The sequence below is a fragment of the Suncus etruscus genome, chromosome 11 (assembly GCF_024139225.1).
Source record: "Suncus etruscus isolate mSunEtr1 chromosome 11, mSunEtr1.pri.cur, whole genome shotgun sequence".
NCBI classification, from domain to species: domain Eukaryota; kingdom Metazoa; phylum Chordata; class Mammalia; order Eulipotyphla; family Soricidae; genus Suncus; species Suncus etruscus.
Window position 1 is genome coordinate 100,308,862 of NC_064858.1, and position 27,603 is coordinate 100,336,464.

Below are 27,603 nucleotides of genomic sequence, written 5' to 3' on the forward strand. Positions count from 1 at the left end.
ACAGATATTTTTCCCCTTGTTTTATTTCTTTTTTCTTTTTTTCTTTTTCTTTTTTCTTAAAAACCCATCACCAATATCTCAAGTGTTCTTCCTCCTCACTCCACACCAACCTGTACTGTAGACAGGCTTTCTACTTCCCTCATTCAGTCACATTTTGTTATGATAGTTCTCAGTGTAATTATTTCTGTGACTGCACTAAATGATCCCTGTGGTGAGCTTCATGTCAAGAGCTGGACCCTCCAGTCTTCCTCTATTTTGTCTCTAAGAATCATTACACAAATGTTTTTCATTTTTTTCAAAACCCACAGATGAGTGAGACCATTCTGTGTTTTTCTCTCTTCCTCTGACTTATTTCACTCAGCATAATAGATTCCATACACATCCATGTATAGGAAAATTTTATGACTTCATCTCTTCTGACCGCTGCATAATATTTCATTGCATATATGTACCATAGTTTCTTTAGCCATTCATCTATTGAGGGGCATCTAGGCTGTTTCCAGTGTCTAGTAATGCAAAATTTTTGACTGATTTTTTTCATTCTGATGTATATTCACCATGCTCTAAATTTCCAGTATAGGAGTCTTCTTTTATATAGATTTTGACTCGATTAGAAATTGTTTCCATTAATCTGATCTTTCTAGTAATTTCTGTCTCTAAGCAATACATGTAAGGTTTTCTGAATTATTAAATGATAATTTAGTGAGGATTGAATATATAAAAAGCACTTAAATTAAGACAGTATAATTTATTTAAAAAACTGGCTGTCCCACCAGGCTGTGTTCAGGAAACGCTCCTAGCTGTCTTAGGGGACTATCTGTGGTGCTGGAGTTTGAACCTGGGTTAGCCTTGTGAAAGGCAAGTGCCCTACTCACCATCCTAATTTCAATGCTCCTCTCAGATAGCACTCTTTAAAAACAGAGACTAACAATTTTATCTACAATCGCTATTTGAATTTTTTCATCACTATTTTTGTGAGCCTGGGATAGTTTAACTACATTGTACGTTTTGCCTAAGTGTCTTATTGCATATTTGTGTTCTTTAAATAAACTTTGAGGGGCTTAGAGATTAGATGTTTAACAACAGGTTTGGATATTATCCTTTGACATTTTATAAGACTAAATAAATAATTAGAATAAGTGAAACCACGGGCCTTAGATACTGACTGGGCACATATTGTGATTGGAAAAAAAAAAGCCTAAAGAGGAATCTTTTGGCAAATGAGAAGATTTCTAGAGCTTTTCAAAATTGAACCGACAATTTAGTGTTGAGACAAATACAGATTGATGTAGATGGAGGCTGGTGGATAGAAAGAAACTTGGGGACCTTGGTAGAGAGACAAGGTGGTAGGATTGGAGTTTGAACATTATATCCCAGGAATTTTATTATTTACAACTTTGAAAATTACAATGATTTTCAATCTTTCCTAACTAAAACATGGGCTTGCTGGAAGAATCCAGGCAGGTGGTAGCATTGGTGTGGGTTCTTTCCATTTGTTCCTTACAAAAAGGGTACATATTTCCAGGGATATACTGAATAACTTTTGGTTTTTCCTGAAAAGGAGACAATAAACCAAATAATTGTAGCAATGGCTGGTGTAGAACAAATACTTCCAAACCAACAATCTTTTTGTAAATAAATAATATTTTACTGGAATGTAAAAAAACTGACCTAGGTGAATAAGCTAACTTTGATTCCACCAGGATTTAAAGAATTCTCGGGCTTAGAGAAATAGATTAGTAAATAGGATGCTTGCCTTGCATGCAGCTGACCCAGGTTTCATATTTGATATCACATGTGGTCCCTACACACAAGCCCTGCCAAGCCTGATTCTTGAACCCAGAGCCTGAAAGAGGTCTGAGAACATCTGGTTGTAATAAAAACAAAAGAAAACAAGAAAGAACACAAACAAAGATGAAAGAAAGGACGAGCCAAAGTGATAGCACAACAGTAGAGCCATTTGCCTTGCACATTGCTGACCCAGGACGGACCTGGGTTCGATCCTCGGCAGTGCCCCATGTAGTACTCCAAGCCAGGAGCGATTTCTGAGCACATAACCAGGAGTAACCCCAGAGTGTAGCCACAAAACCAAAAAAAAAAAAAAAAAAAAAAGATGAAAGAAAGGAAAAGAGATTGTGGTATTTGTGGCATCAGAGAAGTAGTTGATTATTTCTGGTGATCTTTTATACGTATGAGTGGGACAAGGACAGGAAAAAGAACTTAGGAGAAACAACACCCGAAAAGCTACCGTGGGCCAGGAGAAAATAGTTAATTAGAAAAACAAACAACAGACTTTTAAGCAAGCTGGAGGATCCATTGAAACCGAGATTATGTCTTTTCCATATTTTTCATAACTTTTAATAGGACCTTTAGCTCAGAATCATTTTTTACTCATTATTCACAATCGTGGGTTTAAAATTCCAATTTGTTTTAGTTAGGCCAATTAAATCAGGAAAAAAATATCCTCCGGATAGTCACAAAACACGAACTTAGTAGTCAAAACGTAATAGAAAATTAAGGTGAGAAAGCAGTCAAGCATTTGGGAGCCAAGCTGAGTGGAGCTTGTGGGGAGGCTGACCTCACTGAGGAGGCGCTGGAGATCAGCTCGGCCCTCCTGCCCCCCCTGTAGAGGCGATTAATGAGACTGGGACACCTGCCAACACCAGAAGCTGCTGGGCAAGGGGGAAATCTGATATTTTTTTGGTGGGGGATGATTCTTTGCATAAAAGCAACCACATTTAAAGACTGGTTCCCTTTTGGGAGGTGTTTGTTTTTGGGGTCCATCCAGCTGTGCTCAAGAATCATTGTTAGTGGGGCTCCAGGATTGAAATAGGCTCTGTGGTGTGTAGGCAAGAGCCTAAATTCCTCTCTGGCCCTGATTTTGGGGGGGGCAGGATTGAGATGGGGAGGCAAAACAGATGATGCCTAGGGGATATTTCTGGCTTTATATTCAGGAATCACTCCTGGTGGACTCAGGGGACCATATGGATGCTGTGGATGGAGTCCAGGTCAAACCACTTGCAAGGCAAGCACCCTACCCACTGTTACTAGGGCTCCAGGCTCCCTGATTCCTTTTTTTTTTAAACATCAAATTTTATTATGGAACTTGTAGTCATGTCATTGTGTTATAGACACAGTCATGTGGAAGAGATCAGAACCGAAAGGGAAAAAGAAAATGACAAGTAGGAAATAAGAAGCAAGTGTGAGCTTGGAAAGGCAGAGTTTCTGAGACTGAAACTGGTTTTTAAATTTCTAACGGGAGAAGCTGCCTTTTTTAAATACATTCGTTGTGATTTCCAGCAAGTGATGATCCTATCATTTGAAACATCGCCTTCAATTTACTGGAGGGTTAAATCAAAAGTGAAAATAATTGCATGCTAAACTCTATTAGAAAGCATATTGGATTTGAAAGTAGAGTCACAGCATTTAAAACATTTGCTCAAGTTATAGATTTTTCACCACTACTCGGAGACCTTTTGCTGAAATGTCTGCCAAAGAGGGTGACAAAGGTCCCATCTGTCACAGAGGAAAAGTCACTTAAGTCACTATGGATTTTTCCCGGAGTTCAAGACTAACACTAGGCGTCAACATGTAATTTTCCACTAGAGGGCACCCTGTCCACATAGACATAGAGTCTATGTCATGACATAGACTGTCATAGGCTTCAGCAAAACCTGTTTGAGCACATGTCAGAGAAGGGCATCCATCCTCTTACCATGCTAAAATGATACCCAGAAAACTAAGGTGCACTGTTCCATGAAAAATGGTATTCTAATGCTAAATTTTTACAGATTTGTAAAAAAAAAAAAAAGCCCTTACGTTGAAAAAACATTTGAAAAAGAAGTTGAAAATTCAAGTCTGCACCTATAGATGGCTTATGATTTCTCCACTCTTTGACCCCAGCAATTATGGATCAATAACTGGGCAAAGTCTTACCAAGGGGAGTGTGTTGTCCCTTCCTAAGAAAAGTGTTTTCAACAGCCCATCAAATGCACTGATTTTGTGTGTAGTGCCGGGAGATGCAGCTGGCTGGCATGTTTCCAATAGCTCTAATAATGGGAACTGTCTCTGCCTGCAAGGTAAAATATGACACAGTAACTAAGGTTCAGAGATGTTCTGTCTCAAAATAGGCAGGAGAATGTACTCTGGGAATTGTCCGTTCTTGTCCTGATTAAAATTATTCTTCAAAGAAAGCTATTTAGCTATTTCACCTAATTCTGTCAAGCTGTACGTCAAGAACTGACAAATGCTTACTAGGATAGACTAGAAATCTCTCTCTCTCTCTCTCTCTCTCTCTCTCTCTCTCTCTCTCTCTCACTCACTCACTACTGCCTTTAGTACTCAGCATAAAGGAATTCTCATTTGATCACTGGTAGAAATCAGCGAACACATGCTTTAAAAAATTATACTATAGAGACCACTCCACATGCCAGGATTTCTGGGTGTCTTTGACTGGTATGTTGGGGGCTCTGGGCAGGACAGCTAGCCACAGGTCCCCTGGGCTGAACTCCTAGTCCAGGGGGCCAGGATCCCCCCAAACCTGGTGGGTCTTCAGGGCCACGCCTGGTTAATCGGGCCCTGGGGGGAGGGGGGGAGAAATCCCGCCCTATGCATCCCAAAACTACAGAGGCACAGCTGGGCTCAGACCACTCCACATGCCAGGATTTCTGGGTGTCTTTGACTGGTATGTTGGGGGCTCTGGGCAGGACAGCTAGCCACAGGTCCCCTGGGCTGAACTCCTAGTCCAGGGGGCCAGGATCCCCCCAAACCTGGTGGGTCTTCAGGGCCACGCCTGGTTAATCGGGCCCTGGGGGGAGGGGGGGAGAAATCCCGCCCTATGCATCCCAAAACTACAGAGGCACAGCTGGGCTCAGACCACTCCACATGCCAGGATTTCTGGGTGTCTTTGACTGGTATGTTGGGGGCTCTGGGCAGGACAGCTAGCCACAGGTCCCCTGGGCTGAACTCCTAGTCCAGGGGGCCAGGATCCCCCCAAACCTGGTGGGTCTTCAGGGCCACGCCTGGTTAATCGGGCCCTGGGGGGAGGGGGGGAGAAATCCCGCCCTATGCATCCCAAAACTACAGAGGCACAGCTGGGCTCAGACCACTCCACATGCCAGGATTTCTGGGTGTCTTTGACTGGTATGTTGGGGGCTCTGGGCAGGACAGCTAGCCACAGGTCCCCTGGGCTGAACTCCTAGTCCAGGGGGCCAGGATCCCCCCAAACCTGGTGGGTCTTCAGGGCCACGCCTGGTTAATCGGGCCCTGGGGGGAGGGGGGGAGAAATCCCGCCCTATGCATCCCAAAACTACAGAGGCACAGCTGGGCTCAGACCACTCCACAGGCCAGGATTTCTGGGTGTCTTTGACTGGTATGTTGGGGGCTCTGGGCAGGACAGCTAGCCACAGGTCCCCTGGGCTGAACTCCTAGTCCAGGGGGCCAGGATCCCCCCAAACCTGGTGGGTCTTCAGGGCCACGCCTGGTTAATCGGGCCCTGGGGGGAGGGGGGGAGAAATCCCGCCCTATGCATCCCAAAACTACAGAGGCACAGCTGGGCTCAGACCACTCCACATGCCAGGATTTCTGGGTGTCTTTGACTGGTATGTTGGGGGCTCTGGGCAGGACAGCTAGCCACAGGTCCCCTGGGCTGAACTCCTAGTCCAGGGGGCCAGGATCCCCCCAAACCTGGTGGGTCTTCAGGGCCACGCCTGGTTAATCGGGCCCTGGGGGGAGGGGGGGAGAAATCCCGCCCTATGCATCCCAAAACTACAGAGGCACAGCTGGGCTCAGACCACTCCACATGCCAGGATTTCTGGGTGTCTTTGACTGGTATGTTGGGGGCTCTGGGCAGGACAGCTAGCCACAGGTCCCCTGGGCTGAACTCCTAGTCCAGGGGGCCAGGATCCCCCCAAACCTGGTGGGTCTTCAGGGCCACGCCTGGTTAATCGGGCCCTGGGGGGAGGGGGGGAGAAATCCCGCCCTATGCATCCCAAAACTACAGAGGCACAGCTGGGCTCAGACCACTCCACATGCCAGGATTTCTGGGTGTCTTTGACTGGTATGTTGGGGGCTCTGGGCAGGACAGCTAGCCACAGGTCCCCTGGGCTGAACTCCTAGTCCAGGGGGCCAGGATCCCCCCAAACCTGGTGGGTCTTCAGGGCCACGCCTGGTTAATCGGGCCCTGGGGGGAGGGGGGGAGAAATCCCGCCCTATGCATCCCAAAACTACAGAGGCACAGCTGGGCTCAGACCACTCCACATGCCAGGATTTCTGGGTGTCTTTGACTGGTATGTTGGGGGCTCTGGGCAGGACAGCTAGCCACAGGTCCCCTGGGCTGAACTCCTAGTCCAGGGGGCCAGGATCCCCCCAAACCTGGTGGGTCTTCAGGGCCACGCCTGGTTAATCGGGCCCTGGGGGGAGGGGGGGAGAAATCCCGCCCTATGCATCCCAAAACTACAGAGGCACAGCTGGGCTCAGACCACTCCACAGGCCAGGATTTCTGGGTGTCTTTGACTGGTATGTTGGGGGCTCTGGGCAGGACAGCTAGCCACAGGTCCCCTGGGCTGAACTCCTAGTCCAGGGGGCCAGGATCCCCCCAAACCTGGTGGGTCTTCAGGGCCACGCCTGGTTAATCGGGCCCTGGGGGGAGGGGGGGAGAAATCCCGCCCTATGCATCCCAAAACTACAGAGGCACAGCTGGGCTCAGACCACTCCACAGGCCAGGATTTCTGGGTGTCTTTGACTGGTATGTTGGGGGCTCTGGGCAGGACAGCTAGCCACAGGTCCCCTGGGCTGAACTCCTAGTCCAGGGGGCCAGGATCCCCCCAAACCTGGTGGGTCTTCAGGGCCACGCCTGGTTAATCGGGCCCTGGGGGGAGGGGGGGAGAAATCCCGCCCTATGCATCCCAAAACTACAGAGGCACAGCTGGGCTCAGACCACTCCACATGCCAGGATTTCTGGGTGTCTTTGACTGGTATGTTGGGGGCTCTGGGCAGGACAGCTAGCCACAGGTCCCCTGGGCTGAACTCCTAGTCCAGGGGGCCAGGATCCCCCCAAACCTGGTGGGTCTTCAGGGCCACGCCTGGTTAATCGGGCCCTGGGGGGAGGGGGGGAGAAATCCCGCCCTATGCATCCCAAAACTACAGAGGCACAGCTGGGCTCAGACCACTCCACATGCCAGGATTTCTGGGTGTCTTTGACTGGTATGTTGGGGGCTCTGGGCAGGACAGCTAGCCACAGGTCCCCTGGGCTGAACTCCTAGTCCAGGGGGCCAAGATCCCCCCAAACCTGGTGGGTCTTCAGGGCCACGCCTGGTTAATCGGGCCCTGGGGGGAGGGGGGGAGAAATCCCGCCCTATGCATCCCAAAACTACAGAACCGCGCGGGGGCTAGCGCCCCCACGCGTACTTCATATATTAAGAGTATTCCTTACTGTTATGTTACGTTTTACGTATCCAGAATCTTTATTTTGTATCGTGCCCTTTTCCACATTGCTCCAAAGCTCTTTTTTATTCCTTTATTCTCTATCCCCCCCAAACATCTCTAATCTACATTACTCTTTTTAATCAGTAGTGTACAAGCCTTATCACAGACCAAAGACGTGTATTGTGTGTAACAACCCCAAACTGTTTCAAGATACATAAAATGGACACGTATTTCTTTAGAATATTTTGTGTTTTTTCTCTGACAGCTATAATTCTTACTAAATGCTGTCTTATATAGTGACGATTCTAACCGCTTTTCATCTTCTCTTTTTGAGCTGTTTAACAAGGAATCTTAGAGAAAGAGTCCCCCAGATTAATGCTTATGATTGAACCATAATTGTTCTTATCACCCCCTTATGGGCCAAGAACACCATGTGGCATTGCTCCTTTTTTGCATAGGCACATTAAAATGGGAAAATACTATACATATAAATAAGATCCTATCTAATAGAGATTGGTACAGACAAATCTTATAGTGCAAAGGGACCTTACACCCTGAACATTGACATAACGACCTGGCACAGACCTCAGAAGAAAGGGCATTTCCCTGAACCAGCGAAGCCATCCACAAAACATCCAGGCTGGTCTATAGCATCACCTGGAAGCAATCCTCTACCAAGGAAGACTCTACACTGCTCAGACATTGTCCTGCTCAAAAGAGACTTTCATTAACACTGAGAAGACTTAACAACAACAACGATTTGCTTACAAGACAGGGCTCCCTGCATTGCCCTTTGATTGTAAGGTGAAACCGGAGGACGCTCCACATCCTGACTTCAATGTTGGATACACAGATTCCAGGATCTTAAATACAGAAGCTTGATACCAACAACAGAGACTGTGTGAAAAATATAAATGTGTTGGCACTACAGACTATGTCTTGGATTGGACGATCTAGCTTGCCTGGAGCCTAGAGTTGGTCTTGTGCCAGGAACCTTCAGGGGTCTGGTCTTTTTGTATTTAGGCCAAGGTTATTTCTTTCCATGTCCCTCATATTTTGGTGGGCCTATGCAAACAACAATTGCCACTCTAACACCATTTTTGCTGTGCTCCTTTGACTCTAATCCTTAAAAAGAACCCAGTTAAGATTTGAGGTTAACTTAAGCTATTATGCATGAATATGGAAATGTAAAAAAAATGCTATGCCTGTAATGTTTAAGGAGTTATGTAAATTTTATGGCTTTAGATTGCCTTGTGTGCTGTTAAGAAATATTATATTGTGTTACAATCTTAATGTTCTTTGGATGAAATTTCAAAGTTGGGATATCAGCAAGGGGACTTCTGAGAATTATGTTATGTATTGTCCTTCCACTGTAACTTTACCTTGTCCTCTTTCTTTGCATCCTTGTTCTCATAATTAAAAATAAAAAAAATTAAAAAAAAAAAAAATTATACTATAACAAACTCTTCTTGCTGCAGGGCAGGGCAGCAGAAATCTATAGAAATGCTAATATATTGCTGCTAGGAGGAAAAAAAAAAGTCCAATCTCTCTAAAATAGGTCAGACCCTGCAGAGTGGCTCAAAGAGATCCCAGAAGGTAATTGGGGATTGCAGGCCCCCTCTCCCTTCCCTCCAGATTGAGTGGAAGTGGAGACCACCTAGTAACGCTGGAAGCCAATGTCCCGGATCAGGTTGCAAGTTAATGGATGTGGAAGGATGGGTGGGTAGGGGTGCTGAGAAGGCCTTTCTGCTGGAATCTGGGAATGCAGCAGCCTGTTCCATGGGTGGTCCAGTGGAAGATGCAGCTGGAGGAGGACCCAAGGGGACTTTCTCTTGTTAGTCTGTCAAGGGTCACAGGAGAGAGAAGGAAGGTAGAAAGACAAGCAGCTATTCTGGGGATGAAGATGGCGACTCAGAGCCCTTTCAGGTTTATACTCGAGAGACTCATTTAATCTCAAAGATGCCAATATTTCAGCCAGTGTTGAGAGAAACTGGGTCTGTGCTTGCAATAAGTGATGACTACCTTTTACCTGTTGAGACAGAAATCTAATATGAATTTCTGAAAACTATATCTTGGCTTTTGTTCTATTCTCCCTGGATTGCCTCCTCCATCTTCTTTCATGTATTACTAAATATTTAGGTAGATTTCTAAATGTTGGCCTTCGTTTTTTTTTTGCCTTTCAATTTCATGGGACTTAGAGTTTTTTTTTTTTCTTTTGAATAAAAGGCCCCTTTCAGAGTCCCAGCCACTGATATAAAAATGTGTCTGCCTTAAAGATCAAGAAAAACGTTGAGGTTTACCATTAACAAAGGGCTCAGAGATGTTTTCAATTCTCTCCCAATTCTGGATTCCTCATAAAAGTATTTTAAAAGGTTAGGATCACTAAAAATAAAAATAAAAAAGCTCGAAATCATCTAGGTAGGAGAATAATTATGTGCAATTTTTTGTGGGGTGGGATCCAGGTGCTACTTCTGGTCCTTGCTTAGGGATTACTCCTATAAATCATGTCACAGTTTGTAATCAGACTAAGATTTGGATCTCTAACACTATCATTTATTTATAATTATGCATGTTATTTAATTGTTGGAGGGTGTGCTTAGTCAGTGGTTTTTAGGGACTACTCCTGGGTCACACTGGGGAGTGCTTTGGATATTAAGAGCTACTGGGAATTGAATCTTGGCCTCTCTCATGCAAAGCCTTTTGAACTATTTTCCTGGATCTTGTTTATTTTAATTAATTAATTAATTAATTTTAGGCTACACCCAGTGGTGCTCAGGACTGCACCTAATCCTGGCTCTGAGCTCATAAATCATTCTAGGTAGGGCACAGGGCACCATATGGGATGCCATGGCTTAAACCCAGGTCTGCTGTGTGCAAAGCAAGCACACCTGCTGTACTATATCATTTGAGGCCCACTTATATATTTTTAAAACATCTTTGGTAATTAAGCTTCAAAAGGGACATAAAATAAGAGCTGATTAAGCAGCATTTGAAGTCTATTAGACTTTGGTTGACATAGTTAGGCTAGAAATTAGCACATTGGTTTTTATTATTTGTTCCTTCATGGCTGCAGCTGTTTGTGATAGGCATGAATCTATATTTTCTGTCCTCTATTGACCACCAGGCCCTGAGGGAGATGGTTCAGCTATTACCCAGAATTTGAACAATAGAGAACACTCTACTGATTTCCTTCTGGAAATAAAAAAACCACTCCCAGCCGTGCTGGGGGGTTGTGGTGGTGGTGGAGACACCTAGTGCCTAGAACTGAACTCAGGAGTTCCTTTAGAAAGGCACATGTTTTACTACTTGAGTCATAGTTCTAACCCTTGAAAACAGCTTTTTATGAAAGTTTTATGGATTGTTGACTCACATCATCCCATCACTTTTTCTTCTTTGCAACATTCCTACCTGCCACCATCTTGTTTCTTTCTGTTGGGTTACCACTGGGAAACAGCAGAAGAAGGAAAACCCTGAGATTGCTACTGAGCAGCTAGGCCTGGTAATGCAATGGTTAGGCTGCTTGAATGTTCCGCCTTCATTTCGCAAAAGGTCAAAACTAAAAAAGTTTTTAAAAGCCAAATAGGAAATCTTTTTTAAAAAAATTTTTATTTATTTATGGATTGATTGGTTTTTGGGCCACACCCAGCGACGCTCACGGGTTACTCCTGGCTCTGCACCTGATAGCCCCTGGTAGGCTGGGGGACCATATTGAGATGGTGGTAATCTAACCGGGTCCCTTCCAGGTCCCTGCATACAAGGCAAATGCCCTACCATTTTGCTATATCTCCAGCCTTTAATGTAAGAAATCTTCTAAGATGAGTAAAAGTGGAACACTTCATAATAAGTACCTACTAACAAAAAAAAATTGATTTCTGATTGAGATTTTTTTCCCCACCATAAAATATAGCTAATGTGTTCCCTTCCTCCAACCCCCATGGCACAGACAATGTATTACCTGACAGGAGTACAACTTCTAAAGTCAGGCCACTAGAGTTCACATTCCATTTGTCAACCTCATAACCCCTGGCAACATGTCGCATTATTTGGGCAGTAATTAAACCTCATGAGCATTATTATAATAAGGGACTAATATGCCCCAGGGGGGAGAGTAAATGAGATAATACAAGTAAAGTGTCAATGACTTGTCAATAAATCGTATTCAGTTGTTATTTTCATGTATGTCATTTGGAGTTAAATACGATTAACTCGAAAATGGATGCTTATTATGTGTTATGTTTATTATCTGGTCTGCTAAATTCAAAGTGAATAAACAAAATATAAAAGGTGTTCTGTGGTGGAAATTCAGAGGTTTTTTTTTTTTATTTGAAGAAGAACATATGGAACCTATAGGAGAACCTAGAAAGATCAAGAAAAGCCAAGAGTGTAAGTTTAGCTTTGTGGTAGTTTTGGAATTCTACTTAAGAGTAATCAGCAGGCTGGTACCCTCCCTCCTTTTTGCCCCCTCATGGTGGTCAGTCATAGCACACCGCTGAAGTGTTCTCTCAGCAGTGGGGCACTACCCACTTTTGTAGTACTGAGGCAGTTTTGCCTTTACCATTCCTAAGATGGTGGAAGGATGACTGACTGATATGGGACTATCAAGGCTTAGCCTCTTGCTTTATGGTAAACAACTTCTTTCACAGTTGCAAGGAGTTTTTTCTCAGTAAATCATTTGGATTAATAGCCTTGTCTGTTATTACTTTAAGGGATCCTCATTTGAAATCCTAAAAGGGAATTTTCTGGGTCTCCTTTCACTTTGTAGAAAAATGAAGGAAATGGGTTCATTTTCATTAATGGATCTTCTTCATGAATACAGAATTTAATTTCCAGAGCAATTTTAAATGCTTTGTATCCTGATAGTCAGTCTTCTTCATTCTATATGCTTTCCTCATTTACAACTCCTAAAGGAGGATTAGTTAGAATGATTTAAGGTGTTTCTAAATTAAAATGTTTAATATTCGATTACTAGGGCATCAGAAGTTTTCTGTTTTGCCAGGAGAAATTTATAGTAAACACAAACTTTCAGTGTTCCGTAGGATAGCCAACATTTTCTTGGAAAGATTCAGGTTTTTATTGCTTCCATTATTGCAGACAAATTTCTAACTCTGATGGGAATCTCCAAGGCTTGGACAAGTTATAGCTTGTAAAAATTTTTTTTAACTCACAGACCTTGGTGCTTTATCATTATTTGCAGAAAACTGGTAGACAATAAAATAAATCATTTTCTGGTTAAGCTCAATGAAAGTTAGAAATTAGTTATTAGATATCAGAACCACTTGGGAGCCTCTGGAAGTCATATGGTCATGAGTTACAAAACAAAAAATTCCCGTTTTATTTTTCATAATCCCAGTAGCTATCACAGATGAAAATTTAAGTTAGATGTGAGAGTGTCATGTGGCAATAACTTTCTGGGTGGTTCTTTGAAGGCCCTTGCTCAATGGTTACTTCTAATAGAAAAGTCCAATGATAAAAATGAGGAAATAGGGGCCGGGCGGTGGCGCTAAAGGTAAGGTGCCTGCCTTGCCTGCGCTAGCCTTGGACGGACCACGGTTCGATCCCCAGGTGTCCCATATGGTCCCCCAAGCCAGGAGCAACTTCTGAGCACATAGCCAGGAGTAACCCCTGAGCGTTACCTGGTGTGGCCCGAAAACCAAAAAAAAAAAAAATAAAAAAAAATGAGGAAATAGTCTACCTGCTTGTTAATTGATTTTTTTGTCATCAAATTGGTTATAATTAACATAAAGAAGAAGTCTTTCTGTACCAAAAAAGAAATGTATCATTCTTGGTTCTGAATGGAATTGTTGGATTTCTGGGCATTTGGAACCTAACCAGTTTCTTTGAGACTGAGAAGTGGGGGATAGGGAGAGGACAGAAATGAGACAGAATAGGCAAAAGCTGTGGTCTCATCTTGTGCCAGACAGGTGGCATAACTACCTTAGCTGTCACACAAGCTGTGCAAGGCACATGCTGATTTTCTCTCTGTAGGTGAATACAAAGGTTCCAAGTAATGTACCTAGTGGAGTGGAGTAGGCATCTTATCTTAGATATCACCTAATTCATGGATTCCACATGGTACATGGATTCATTTGCTAGATGAGATTAGGCTATATTTGATGCAGATATTTATTAGTCAATATGAATAATTATTTAATTAAGTAGATACACTTATAAATTAAGTAGCCACACTTATAAATATATATTATGAATAAAATAACTTCTGATAACTTAAAATTGTTGTGATGTCAAATAGTGGCTCATTGGTGTTTTTTAATTCAAATGAAGAGTTTCAACATTCTTGACTATAGATATAGAAATATATTTGAAAAATATAGAATATAATTGACCTTACCTAGCCTTGTGGAATAAAATAGGAGAAAAAAAATCACAAGCAAATACTAGATTTCTTTTACTATCTCAAAAGCACAGTGCTAATTTATACTGATTGCTAATTTTATAGTAATCTTCAAAACAAGGAATGTGTCAGATACCTATTTTGTCAACTGGGAAAACTGCACCACAAAAGATCAAGTGATTTATTAAAAAAAAAACGTTAGAATACTGGCAAAAAGACTCATTCATCTCTGTACTTTGTCATTAGGTTATTTGTTCTTATGGCAACTTCTTCAGGTATCTGAGATTTTCATATAATTAACACTAATTTATTAACTAATATTTTTGAAGTATTTACTATATACATTGGTTATAGGAATTATGGGAGATAGAGGCACAGGTGTTTCTGAAGGTTGCAGGTCTACTTTTGTTTGTGTTTTTTTTTTTTTTTGGTTTTGGGGTCACACCGGCAGCACTCAGGGGTTACTCTCAGCTCTGTGCTGAGAAATCACTCCTGACAGGCTTGAAGGACCATATGGAGAATCAGGGATCGAACTTGGGTCCATCCAGTGATGGCCGAGTGCAAGACAAAAGCTCTGCCACTGTGCTATCGCTCAGGCCCTGAGGTTGTGACTCTTAAGTCTTATTAGATAGAGCTGGAGCACAGTGGGGAAGGCACTTGCCTTGCATGTGGCCAACTTGGATTTGGTCTCTAGCAATCCATATTGTTCCCCAAATGCTGCCTGCAGTAATCCCTAAGGACAAAGCTAGGAGCAAGCCTTGAGCACTTTTAGGTGTGGCCCCAAAACAAAACAAAACAGTCTCACCAGATCCTTAGGAAATAGGAAAAACTCCTTAATAAATTATCTCCATTCTTTTCTAAAATAGAATTTATTTAAGATGGTTTGCAGGAGAATACAGAGGTATAAAAATCACAGTGGCTGTGAATAGCTGTTATGCATGGCCAATATTAGGAAGTAAGGCTCTTGTGGGTTTTGTAGCCTAGAGATTTAATATAAGGAAGAGAAAGAAGTACTAAATTAACAAGATGCAAATAGGCAGGAACACAACACACTGGGGAGAACAAACTGGATGGAATGAAAGGTATCTTTGGGGACAGAGTGAAAAACAGAGTAGGAGAGAATCCACAAGGCTTCTAAGGTAAAGCACAATATGTAAAGTTGTCTGTGTACTATCTGTATGTAGGCAAAAGAAACAGTGAGAATTTTTATGCAGTAAAATAACAATGCAAATATTAGTATGGCAAGAAAAAGCTGGGATCAGAGACATGGGGTTAAGGTATTTGCCTTGCACATAGCAGACCCTGGTTTGATCCCCAGAATTGCATATGGCTCCCCAAATATCATCAGGAGTGATCCCCAAATACTGCCTTATATGGCCCCCAAAGCAAAAATATATACAAAAATCATGATATTAGGTAGATAGGAGAGAAGAGAATTAGATCAGGAAAATAAAAGAAAATAAACTAATATTACCACATATAGTAGATTAGCCCTGGCATTTTTATAATCTCAAGATATAATATGAATTACTGAGATTTGGGTTCAGGGTAGCATTAGGAATTAGTAAGGAGAAAATAGAGGAATAAAAATCAGTATAATTTGGTGATTAGATGTAAATAAGGAAAAATAAAAAAGGAAAGCACTTGATAGAATTTTTGCTTGTTTTGGGACCACACCTAGTGATGTTATCCTAGCTATATGCTTTTGAAATTACTCCCAGGGTCTTTAGGAATATAAGATACTTGGGATCAAATTGTGCACGTAAAACATATGCTCTATCCTTTGAACCATCTTCCCCAATTTCACAGATATTTAATCTTCACAGTTTCTAGGCAATAATAGTTAAGTCACAGTTTCTAGGGGATATTAGTTAAGTACATATATTTGGTGTCTATATCTTCTTGTATTATTTATCTGTAATTAAAATTTATTTGTTATTCATGTCATAACAGTATATTCTCTTAATCAGAGATGAGACATATATGTGTCATGAACCAAAAGATTTTTTCGGTTAGTGACTCATGCGGTCTCAAGGGTCTCAAGGGTTTTTTAAAGTCAGACTTTTTTGCACCACAGAGGGTTATTATTACCCCGATTGTGAGGTGGAGGGTACAAACCACAAGGCTATTTTGAAAGTCCCATTAAAACATACAGACAGAACATAATGATCTAGATGGCAATAGGGAGGAAGGCTTAAGGAAGGAAAGGAAGTAGAGAGAGTTTTAATGGACTTCAAGAGGACCCAATGTTTTTAGATGAGGAGAACACAAAAAATACTCTAAAGCAAATGGTGTACTAAACTATTTAATAAATACGATGCAAGATGCTATCAGGAGACGGTGGCTGTGAACCACCGTCTTTCAGCCTGCGAGGCCGAAGTATATTTACAATATGCCAGTCCACAGCTGGTTAAACACATTTACCTAACTCTTTTTTTTTTACATCAGAAAATTAAAAAAAAACAAAAATATTTAAAAATATTTTTTGTTAATAAAAAATAAATAAAAGTCCCTTGCACTCAGGCTTCATCTCCAGGCAACATTTGCTACATAAGACACACAGACATTTTCCCCTATCTTTTGGGGGTGAGGTAAGTGTGTCTCATGCTATGAAAAATATGGTACCTTCCTATTCTCAAGGCCCAGCCTACTGCTTTCTGTTTTTGCTGAAAATCCAGCCATAACCACGTTTTTTCTTACTGCCTTTTCTGCACTTGAGAAAGTGCCTTGAGCTCAAATCTATGACTCTGATGGAATTCTGTCTTTTCATTTTGGACCATACCCAGTAAAGTCCAAGCTTTACTCCTTGAACTCCTAGCTTTGTGCTTAGGGGTCACACCTGGTAGTTTCCAAGGGACCACATGCAGTGTGATGGATAGAATGAGGGTTAGCTGCAGGCAAGGCAACACTTAAATCCCTGTACTATCTTCTTAGGTCCCTCAGAAGAAAATATGAAATAAAAGGGAGAAAGGAATTTGGGAATCTCACAGCAACCATCCAAGAACCAAACATAATGTCATGGAAGCAAGGAGCAGAGAGTTGTAAAAAGGAAGCTAAGTTTTAATGCTACTTGTGAAAAGCAATGAAACATGCTTTGAATTTGGTGGTTAGACCAAACTTTCTGAAAGTGTATGAAAGGATTAGTAAAATTGAAAATTGAAGACCAACAAAGCAACAAACGTGTTTTTTCAGGCGCTTTATCAAAAGGGAAGGCATGAACCATTGGGATAATTGAGAAGTTTTTCATTTTCCACTTTTTTAAAATACAGACTAGCACCCTGCTTCTTGGCTGAAGAGATTAATTTAACAAAGGGGAAAATGAAAGAGGAAAACTGATGGATTAAATTATTAAGATTAGGAAAAATAATCTGAAATGCTTGTGGAGAGAAAAACTTTCTCCAGCTCTGAGGGAAGAGGGATGGGGAACCAGGAAGCTTAGAGATGGTGGACAGGGAATTCAATTATGTACTTACTCTGCTAGAGTACCACATGTGATGATAAGAAGAACAAAGAGTCATTCCTCTATTCTTAGTTTTCAAATAGTTAATCTAAATGAATTTGTGAATATTAAGCCTCATGATCCTTGAAGTGAAAACATGCCCATCCTTCAAGTATAAAAGGCAGAATGCTGGGAAGAGATTCCTGAGAAGGACGTCACCACATACATTGCTAAGAATTAATGGTGCACAGTCAGAATTAAACTTAGAATGACTTTCAATCAATTGTATCAGCACTAAGTCATCTAGAGCCAACATGCCCCTAATCATGTAATTGTCTGTATTAACAAAGAGCTCTCTTGCCACCCTACCCTGGGAATACCTTCTATTTGAAGGAAAATTAAATGTATACAATTAGTCTGTGTAATGAAAGTGAAGTGAAAAAGTCAACTGCCTTAATGTAAGAGGAAAGGAAAGGGAAGCTCAAACAGGGGAATTTAGGTTGGCTTCAAGTGACACCACATAGTCTGGACATGGGGATCTCAGTCGAATTTCTCTTCGAACTCCTGGGAACCTCCAGGAGGAAGAACCAGCTTGTCTGCCTTTCCAGTCTGCAGTCTTGACAGCAGGATCTTGTAAGTAATTATTACTTGGAGGCCAACAAACCTTACCAGATAACCAAGAAGTATTGGGGGCCTGGAGTGAAGGAAGGGAGGATGGTTTGATTACTCACTTTTGTTCACTTGTTATAGAAAAAAAAATGTTCTCCTTTTAAGGACTTTGAATCATGGTAATAAATTCCTTTCTTTTCACTTAACTTATTGTTCTTTGATAATACTTTCCAGGAAATTGAATGACTAGCCTCAACATTTCTTAAAGCTGTAAGCTGTATGTGTGTGTTAAGGAAGATATTTATCAAAATCTATACACGCATATGTTATTTGATCTAAAAACTTAGGCAAAAATAGTGATAGGATATAAGAAAATAAGAGTAGAATGAGCTGCAAGTATATTTTGAGAGCTTGTCAATTTTCTTACTACTCTGACTGGCCCTAACTCATATTTTAAAATATAAACATGGTGTTTAGAATGTAATTTAGCTCAACTTCTATGAAAAAAAAACGGATTATTTATTAAATGATTTTTAGTAGAACTACCATATGTTCAGTACTTCTAATCTTTGGCATTTATCCCCAAAACAGAAAAACACACAAATTTGAAAAGATATTTGTGCAGCACTAAGATCTAGAAATAGTAGCAGGAGAGGCAGTATAGGGGGTAAGGTGCTTGCCTTGCATACAGCTGACATAGGTTTGACCCCCAAAACCACACAGAATCTCCTGAGCATCACCAGGAATGACTGTTGAGTAGAAAGTTAGGTGTGGCCCAACACTACTCTCCCCCACCTCCAATTTGGAAATAAACTAAGTATCTTACAACAAATGAGTAAATAAAAAAATTGTGGTACACACATACACAACACAATAAAATGCTACTTAGCTATAAGAATACATAAGATCTTGCACTTCATAACAACTCCAATGGAACTAGAGGGTTGCCCGTCACATTAAGCAATATGGCAGAAGTAAATAAAATGAATACAGAATAATCTTACTCATGAATAGAGGGTAAAGAAATAAAGCAAGGAAACAAAAGAATGATAAATTGAAAGAAAGAAAAAAAATCTTAGACTCTGCCAACAGAACTGAGTTTAGTCATCTGGAGCTGAAGGAAGAAGAAAGGAGGCAGAGAGAGATAAGAAGGGAGGGAACAGATGAGAAAAGAACCAGGAAAATGATGGAGGATCATTGGCATGTTGGTGATAGGTGTGATGTGGTAATGTTGTAAATTTAAAGCATAATAACATTCTGATAAATTATGTATTCTAATTAAAATATATAAACTCCAAGATCTCTGTTTTAAGAATTATGGAAAACCTTTACTTAATATTTTGAGGGAAGCAAAAAATTTATTTTCTATTTATTTTATTTTACTTTTGGGGGGGGCGGTTGGGCCACACCCGGTAAACTCCAAGATCTCTGTTTTAAGAATTATGGAAAACCTTTACTTAATATTTTGAGGGAAGCAAAAAATTTATTTTCTATTTATTTTATTTTACTTTTGGGGGGGGCGGTTGGGCCACACCTGGTGACGCTCAGGGGTTATTCCAGGCTTTGCACTCAGAAATCTCTCCTGGCTTGGGGAAACATATGGGATGCCAGGGGCTTGAACCGTGATCTGTCCTAGGTCAGCCCCGTGCAAGGCAAACGTCCTACCTCTGTGTCACCTTTCTGACCCCTATTTTCCATATTCTAATTTTTATCCATTAGATTCACTCAGAGTAGGAAATTATCAATAAATTAAATACCAAAGGTCGGAGTGGTGGTGCAAGCGGTAAGGCATCTGCCTTGTGCCTGCTAGCTTAGGATGGACCATGGTTCTATTTCCTGACATAAGCCAGGAGCAATTTCTGAGCACATAGCCAAGAGTAAGCCCTGAGCATCATCTTGTGTGGTCGAAAAACCAAAATAAACAAATAAATAAAATACCTCGCAATACAAGAAAATAACAAAAATGATGTCATGATCTGGAGATCTTCTATCCTTGTTTTGTTTGAAGAAAAGGAAGAAACTTTAATAAAGCATCCATTTGTGGCATGAGCTCCTAATATAATACATAACAGAATTCGAAGTTTGGTGACACTATGTTAACTTATCCCCATTATTCTAACTAAGGGCACTTTGGTGACAGATAATAGTGTGAAGTTAGGTTATAGCTTGCACAAAACATTCTGCAAATGTTTGTAGCAACCATCCTGTAGTTAGGACTATCCTTGACTTGGGTCTATACTGACTTAGCATCAGCTGTAATCAAAAGATTCATACACAGCTAGACTTTTGGTAGGCACATGAACCATTACTTCCTGCTGGTTTCCATTTGGTAATAAGCAATTCTATCTTATATGCCAATCATTTTTTTTAGTTCTCTCATTTCCCATCAGAGAATACTCTTTGAAGAACTATGACATGCAAGGAATACAGAGCAAGTTCCTACCTTTCCTGTAGTCCTATGGGTTTCATTTTGAAAGGTGAAGGGCAGGCAGAGGTGGTAGCTTTGATCTCAGGAGTGTATCGGCCTTGACTGTCCACCACAACATTCAGCACCTTTGGGGCCTGCTCAGGCTGGACCATACTGTTGATTGTCTTTGCTTCTGTCTGTCCTGGCTGTACCGGAATGGGTGACAGGTGAATTTCCTGATTTTTCTCTTTATCTTGTCTCAAGGAAAGCTGAAATTTTTCTTTTAATCTGTAAAGAACCTATAGAAGGAAATATAAAAATGTTCTATGACATTTTCCCCTCTGGCTTTATTTCTGCACTCAAAAGCATAGTAAGATCTTATCCTTCGCTAGCAGACATACGACAATAAAGGTTTAATGACAATACAATATGCAAAATCGTTTAGGATGACTTCCCAGTTTTGTGGCATAAAGATATTTTCCAAAAGTGTAGAACTTTGATTTCTTGTTTTCCTACACAGAAATATTATATATGTATATATATGGGTATATACTTAAAATATTAAAAACTAATCTGAGTATTTGATTAAGTTCTAAATGTCAATTGTAGGCTTTAAAGTGACAGAAATGAAAAGCATGTGAAAGGGAGAGTCGTAAAATATGGAGTATGATATTTATAGCAACAGAGATTTATACTCACTAGACAGGGAGAAAGTGTATCACAAAATATTAATAAAAGAATATTATTCTCTGTGTTAGTTATGTTATACTATGAAAACTATCATATCCTATTTATTTATTTATTTATTAAAATCACATCCTTGTTTAAGCATCATGATTACAAACATGTTTGTAGTTGGGTTTCAGTCATAAAAAAGACAGCCCCACTGTTCACCAGTCAACATTCCCACCACCAATGCCCTCCATCTCCCTCTTCCCCCACCCACTGCCTTTATTTGAGACAAGCATTCTACTTTCTCTCTCTCTCTCTCTCTCTCTCCCACTATCATTGTCATGATAAACTACCATTTCTTATGTTAAAAATATCTGTATGAATCATATTAACCCGAGTTTCTTGGAAATACATGAAAAAAATAAATTTGGAGCCCCTAACAAAGAATACTTTGAACAGCCAAAATACCTTCTAATTTAATTTATAATAATTTTATTGAGGTTCTATGGTTTACAGTAATTTTAATGATTGTTGAATACATACATGTATTAACCCTACATCTACCACTGTACTGCCTGCTTCTTTCCACATACGTCCCAAAGATCCTTACCAATCAAACCCTCCATCTCTCTCTCCAAATTTTGTTCTGTGATCAATTCTCCAGTTCTCTTACTTTGGGCCTCTTGTTCTTCTCTTACTGTGTATCTTTATATAGCAGAAATAACACAAGTGCATCTTTCTCCATTCTTAGAGCCTTTATATAATGACTCATTCATTCAGAAGGTGGTTGCATCTTCACTTTTAAAGCTTTAAAAGAATTGGACTACGTTTGCTGGGATACTTCATGAACCAAATTGTGAAAGAAGTAAAACCTGTCTTTCCTATCCTCAGACTTCTCTTCAATTAATTTTAATAAAAAAATTATATTAGTAGGGGGAGGTTCTGCTAAGTAATGACTCAGAGGCTTTTGGGTCTCTTCTCCTGATGATTCTTGGGGCAGTTTAATGCAAAAAGACATGCATGAGTTGCTGCTGATCAGGCCCTACAGTATATGGGACTATGTGAGCCTCTCCTGCAGTGCTCTGGGTTTGCAGAGCTCTACCCAACAATGCTTGTTGTTTAGGGGACCAGGTGGTGCCAAGGATGGAACCGAGGTCTACTGCATGCAACACTCTTAAGCCCTGTACTCCCTCTAGTCCTCAGGCTTCTCTTTTTATACAGTTTCCCTCTTTTACGGGTCTATTTAACTTTTTCTTTTCTATTTTGAGGGAATATAATTTACATACAAAATTATGTACGTCTAAAGTATACAGTATATTATTTGATTTGCTCTCTCTTCTCTTGGTGCTAAACCCTCGACTCCAATTTTCTTAGAAACTAGATGTCCTCATGCTTCTACATATTATTACTCATGACTTGGTAAGTGAATTTATAGGAAGAAGTGACAACTCATTGTCTGAAAATAGAGCATAAGGAAATCTTTCTCTTAACAGGCCAATGGACAACTGAACTCCATCTTTCCTTTCTCACTAATGTGAGAGGGATTTTCTGGCATTTTTAATACATTTTCTGTAACTCATCACAGGCTAATTTAAAACATTTTTCTTTCTTAGTTCTTTTAATTACTAATTATCTCTATACTGAAACTGTCAGAAAGGCTCACAGTCTATATATAATTTTCTTTTTAAAGTATTAATGAATAGAAGCAAATTGGAAAGAGCTTACCTGTAATTGTGGCTGAAATAAATTTCTTTAAGAATTACTTTTAGAAAATTTTGGAAAATATTTGCTAACTTTCTCAAAATAATAAGAGAACCTCTAATAAAATTAGATTATATGCTCTGGAGAAACAGCTCAATGGGCTACAGATAATGTACATAATGCAGAAGGCCTGAATCTGAATCCCAGAATGACATGATTCCCTATGAATCACCTGGAGTGATCCTTAAACTCGGCCTGAGCACTGCTAATCCTCATACTAATCCTCAATCCCACAAAAAATAATTGATAAAAGTTAGCTAAATAAAATATAGTAATCTCAGATGCAAATGTGTTAGACTGAAATGAAAAAGAAATGTATAAACAATTGAAAACTCAGTGGTAGGAAGTAAATCGTTCTTCAAACAAAACAAAACAAAAATAAACAGCGGACAATAGAGAAAAAATAAATCAAATACCTAGTGAACTCAAGAGACATCCCAGAGTGTAAAATAACAATATAAAGAGAAAAGGATGAAAACAGGAGGAAAAATGGACTTTGATTATCAACATAGACTAATTTAAAGGTCATGAAAATCTCAAATATAAGGAATCAGCAAATGTTGCCTAAGGACCCTTACTGAAAAATGTTTATTTAAAATCATGAATTAGATAATCTAAACCAAGAATTGAAGAATTAAAAATCAATATGTTAAGGAATTTCAGAAGTATTTAAGCAGAATAAAATCTAAAGTGAATTATGTGTCAGCTCTCTCATCTCAGCTTGTGCTAATAAGAAACATTGGTGGGAGGAAGCAGGCAAAAATTGGGTATCTATGTGCTAAGTGACTTCATTCAATTAGGAATAGAGTGAATCCAAGTTGCATTGGTTACTAGAGCCTCTTTGACTTCATTATGCATTAAGAAAATTGCATTTTTTAAATTTTGTGCCACACCCAGTGACACTCAGGGGTTACTCCTGGCTATGTGCTCCTTGCTTGGGGGACCATATGGGATGTCGGGGATTGAACTGTGGTCAGTCCAGGGTCAGCTGCATGCAAGTCAAATACCCTACCACTGTGCCAAGAAGATTGCATTCTAATTAAATAATATGACTTGCCCAAAGTCAGCAGGGTCCAGAGCACATAAGGGAAGCACTAACTTGCAAGTCTATACATGCACTTTTACACTCCTCTCCCCCACCTTTGGTGTTACTACATCATTTGGATGGGAATGTATGGGATACCAGTGGTGCTGAGGAAATGTTTTAGTGCCAAGGACTGAACCTAGACCTCTTATATGCAAAGTATGTGCTCCAGTCCTTAGCACCATTTCCTCAGCCATGTTACATTCTTCTTCTTATTTTGCTCATAATACAGAATTTTTTCCCCCACAGATTAAGTTGCTCATGATTGAGTTACAGTGCTACAGTGTAAAACAACCTTCATCAGTGCACATTTCCTGTTACCAATGTCCTAGTTTTCCTCTCACACCCTCCTTGATGCCCTCTTCCTTCTTCCCCACCCTCTACCACCTGCCTTTGGGGCAGGCATTTTACTTCTCTCTCTTTCTTATTTTCTTTTTTGACACTGTGGTTTGCACTACTGTTAATGAAGGGGTGCCATGCATGTCAATGTATTCCCTTTTAGCTCCCAGGTCTTGTCCAGTGATTAGTTCCTACTGCCACTTTCATAGTAGACTCTTCTGTATTCTAATTGTACTCACTGCTCTTTGTGGCAAGCTTCCTACCATGGGTTGATCCTCCTAATCCTCATTTCTATTGTCTCTGTATATCATCACCACACAGTCTTTTATTTTTCTTATATTCCAGAGATGAGTGAGATTATTTTATGTCCTTCCTTCTTCCTCTGTCTCATTTCACTCAGCATAATATTCTCCATATTCAGTTATGTATAAGCAAACTTCATGATTTTATTTTTCCTAACAGCTGCATAGTATTCCATTGTTTAGATGTACCACAGTTTCTTTAGCCACTCACCTGTTTGCAGGCACCTGAGTTGCTTCTAGATTATGGCTTGTTTTATTATTCTTAAAGATCAACTCTAATATCACAGCTGCAGTAGATGTAACCTTACCCTAGCTTTCATAGCCATAAGATCTCTAAGTACACCTTTTATGCATTGAAAGTATTCGTTAAGAAAAAACACTTTATATTTCAAGCATAGTTATAAATATTTATTATAAACCAAACCCCCAGGCAAATTAAGAGAATTTTATTATCTTTTATATCAGTTCAGTTTCTTATAATCTAAAAAAAAAATTTTTTTTTTTTGGTTTTTGGGTCACACCCGGCAGCACTCAGGGGTTCCTCCTGGCTCCACGCTCAGAAATCACTCCTGGCAGGCTTGGGGGACCATATGGGATGCCGGGATTCGAACCACCGTCCTTCTGCATACGAGGCAAACGTTTTACCTCCATGCGATCTCTCCTGTCCCATAATCTAAAAATTTTTATTACGTGTAGTGTTGACCCTGGTTTGCTAAAGCTAAATATTACTTTTTTTTTTTAAGGCTGTCAGTTCTAAAGTGTTCCATGACAAATGGTATAGTGCAAGAAAAGGTGAGATCTAATACTTAGTGACAGGCAAGTAAATCTTCTAACTCATATTATTTGCTTTCACAAATCAAGGATAGGAAATTCTGAAGATGTTTACTCCTCCTCAGGCACAGTGCTCAACAATGAGAAGTTTTCAACTTAACAGCTTCTATTTGATTTCCATAGATCTCACAAAATAATTTTCCCTCAGCTTTGAAAAAACAGAATTATAACAAAATCACACTAGAAATACCAATAGGATGACACATATGTACACATAACTACTCATACCATATAACTTAAAGTGGGGATCACTTTACATTTTTAAATAGAAAGTAATAAATTTTTCTGAATGACAAAAGAAACAAAGGTAGCAAGATTTATATATAATAGTAAAGAGAGTATATGTTGTGTATTTCATGTTCTCACTTCTAAATAAAATATTTGTTTGCCTGTTTATATTTGGGTTTTGAAGAATCATATTCTATAACTGACTGTGAGAAAGCCAAGGTAACTCTTAACAGGCCTCTTTCTGATTGTATTAGTGCAACATAAGCTCTTGGCCAAATCCAAAGTCCTCCTTAACTTTTCCTGAGTTTATGATTTTTGGGAGAGGGCCACACCCAGTGACGGTCAGGGGTTACTCCTGTTTATGTGCTCAGAAGTCACTCCTGGCTCAGGGACCAAATGGCATGCTGGGAATTGAACCAAGGTCCATCCTGGATCACTGTGTGTAAGGCAAACACCATACTGCTGTGCTATCTCTCCAGCCCATGATGTTTTGATGAGTAGCCTTTGTCACGTAGTTTATAATATTGTGTTTATGTCATCTTTGGGTAGAGGTCAACTTTTTAATCTATATGATATGTGATCTATAACTTTAACTAGGAAAAGATGGAACTCAAAATATGTAGAGTTTTTATAACTGGAAAAAGAGTTTGGACTGTCAGAAAGAACCTGGGCACGTTTGAAAAAATTGCTACTGGTCAATGGGACTGAGATTATGTAATAAAGTGATTTAATTAATTTAGAAAGCACTGATCCTCAGGCAAGGATTTTGCCCGACAAGGTACATGTGGCATTATCTGCAAGCATATTTGGTTGTCGTACTAATCTAAGTGAGTGTGTGAGTGTGGTCGACTGGCTCTAGTCGGAATGCCCATATATATTCTATGCATAGGACTATATATTAATATATATACATATATATATATATACATTCCATATATATTTAATGCACAGGACATATTTCCTTCCCTCCCCACACAAGTACATTGTGTCATCAATGTTGTTGTTGTTGTTAATAAAGTGATAAAAGAGATATTAAAATCATTTGGTATATGAAGGCCAGAAAGATAGCATAGTGGTTTAGGAGCTTGCTTTACACAAGACAAACCGGGTTGGATTCCAGAACCCCATATAGTCTCCTAAATGAACTTTCGGCAAAGGGCCAAGATTAAGTTTTGAGCACAGGTGGGCTTGGTCCCTAAGCAATAACAACAACAACAACAACAAAAAGCTAAACAAACATAACATCTAAAGCCAGAGTGATGGCTTGATTAACACAGACCTTGGGAAAATATTCTAGAGTAGCATTTTACAATCAGAGCTTTACGGCCTTTTGTGGACAGTCCAGATTTTAAAGGTGGCTAGAGGTAAAATTTGCCTAAACATTGGGTTATGATATGAGACAAAGGAGATAGCTGGTAGGACAAGTGTGTGAAAATGGTAATGGAGATGCACAAGAAGGAAATAAGATTGGAATGGGGTGTAGGTGGAAAAAACTTTAAGCAACACTGATCTAAATTTCCTACTTTTAGCTCCATTGTCATTCAACTTTTCTCTTTTCTTGTAACTCTTTATCACATCATCACATCGTGTATTCCAATCTCTTTTCTAAATCAGAAGTTTTCTCTCTGTCAGTTGAGGTCTGAGATGCAGATTTTTTCTGCACAAATGCTCTTAGTTTCAAAGGTAAATCTAAAAACTCACCATAATTTTGGCAAATCAGTATTTCACATTTTGAATCCTGAGATGCAATAAAGTGACTTCACCACTTGAAATAGGAAAAGAGAAAATAATTTTGAATGACAGAAGTAAGCCAAACTATAATGAGAGAAAAATGGTTTGAAGGAGAGAACTAGAGAAACACATAGAGCTACTAAAAGCCCCATTATATATAAGCTCTACAAGACTCCGTTGCATGAAAAAATACCTTGAAAGTTACAACTTAAATCAGTATTATGTGTCAAATATATTTCCATAAGAAGTTTCAGAGGTTTTGGTTAAAATATGTTAAATTTTTTTGTTTGTTTTTGGTCCACACCTGGTGACATTCAGGGTTTACTCCTGCTATTTGCTCATAAATTGCTCCTGGCTTGGGGGACCATATGGGACATCAAGGAATCGAACTGCAGTTCATCCTAGGTTAGCATGCGCAAGGCA

At 40.0% G+C, this 27,603-nt stretch overlaps 1 protein-coding gene across 1 annotated transcript in view; it reads right to left on the bottom strand.

Moving 5' to 3' along the window:
• Positions 1-27,603, bottom strand: part of PTPRR (protein tyrosine phosphatase receptor type R) — a 357,511-nt gene that overhangs the window by 170,670 nt on the left and 159,238 nt on the right. The window contains exon 6 of the mRNA XM_049782793.1: positions 20,269-20,531. Within this exon, the coding sequence (XP_049638750.1) occupies positions 20,269-20,531 (263 nt within the window). The remainder of the gene's footprint in view (positions 1-20,268; positions 20,532-27,603) is intronic.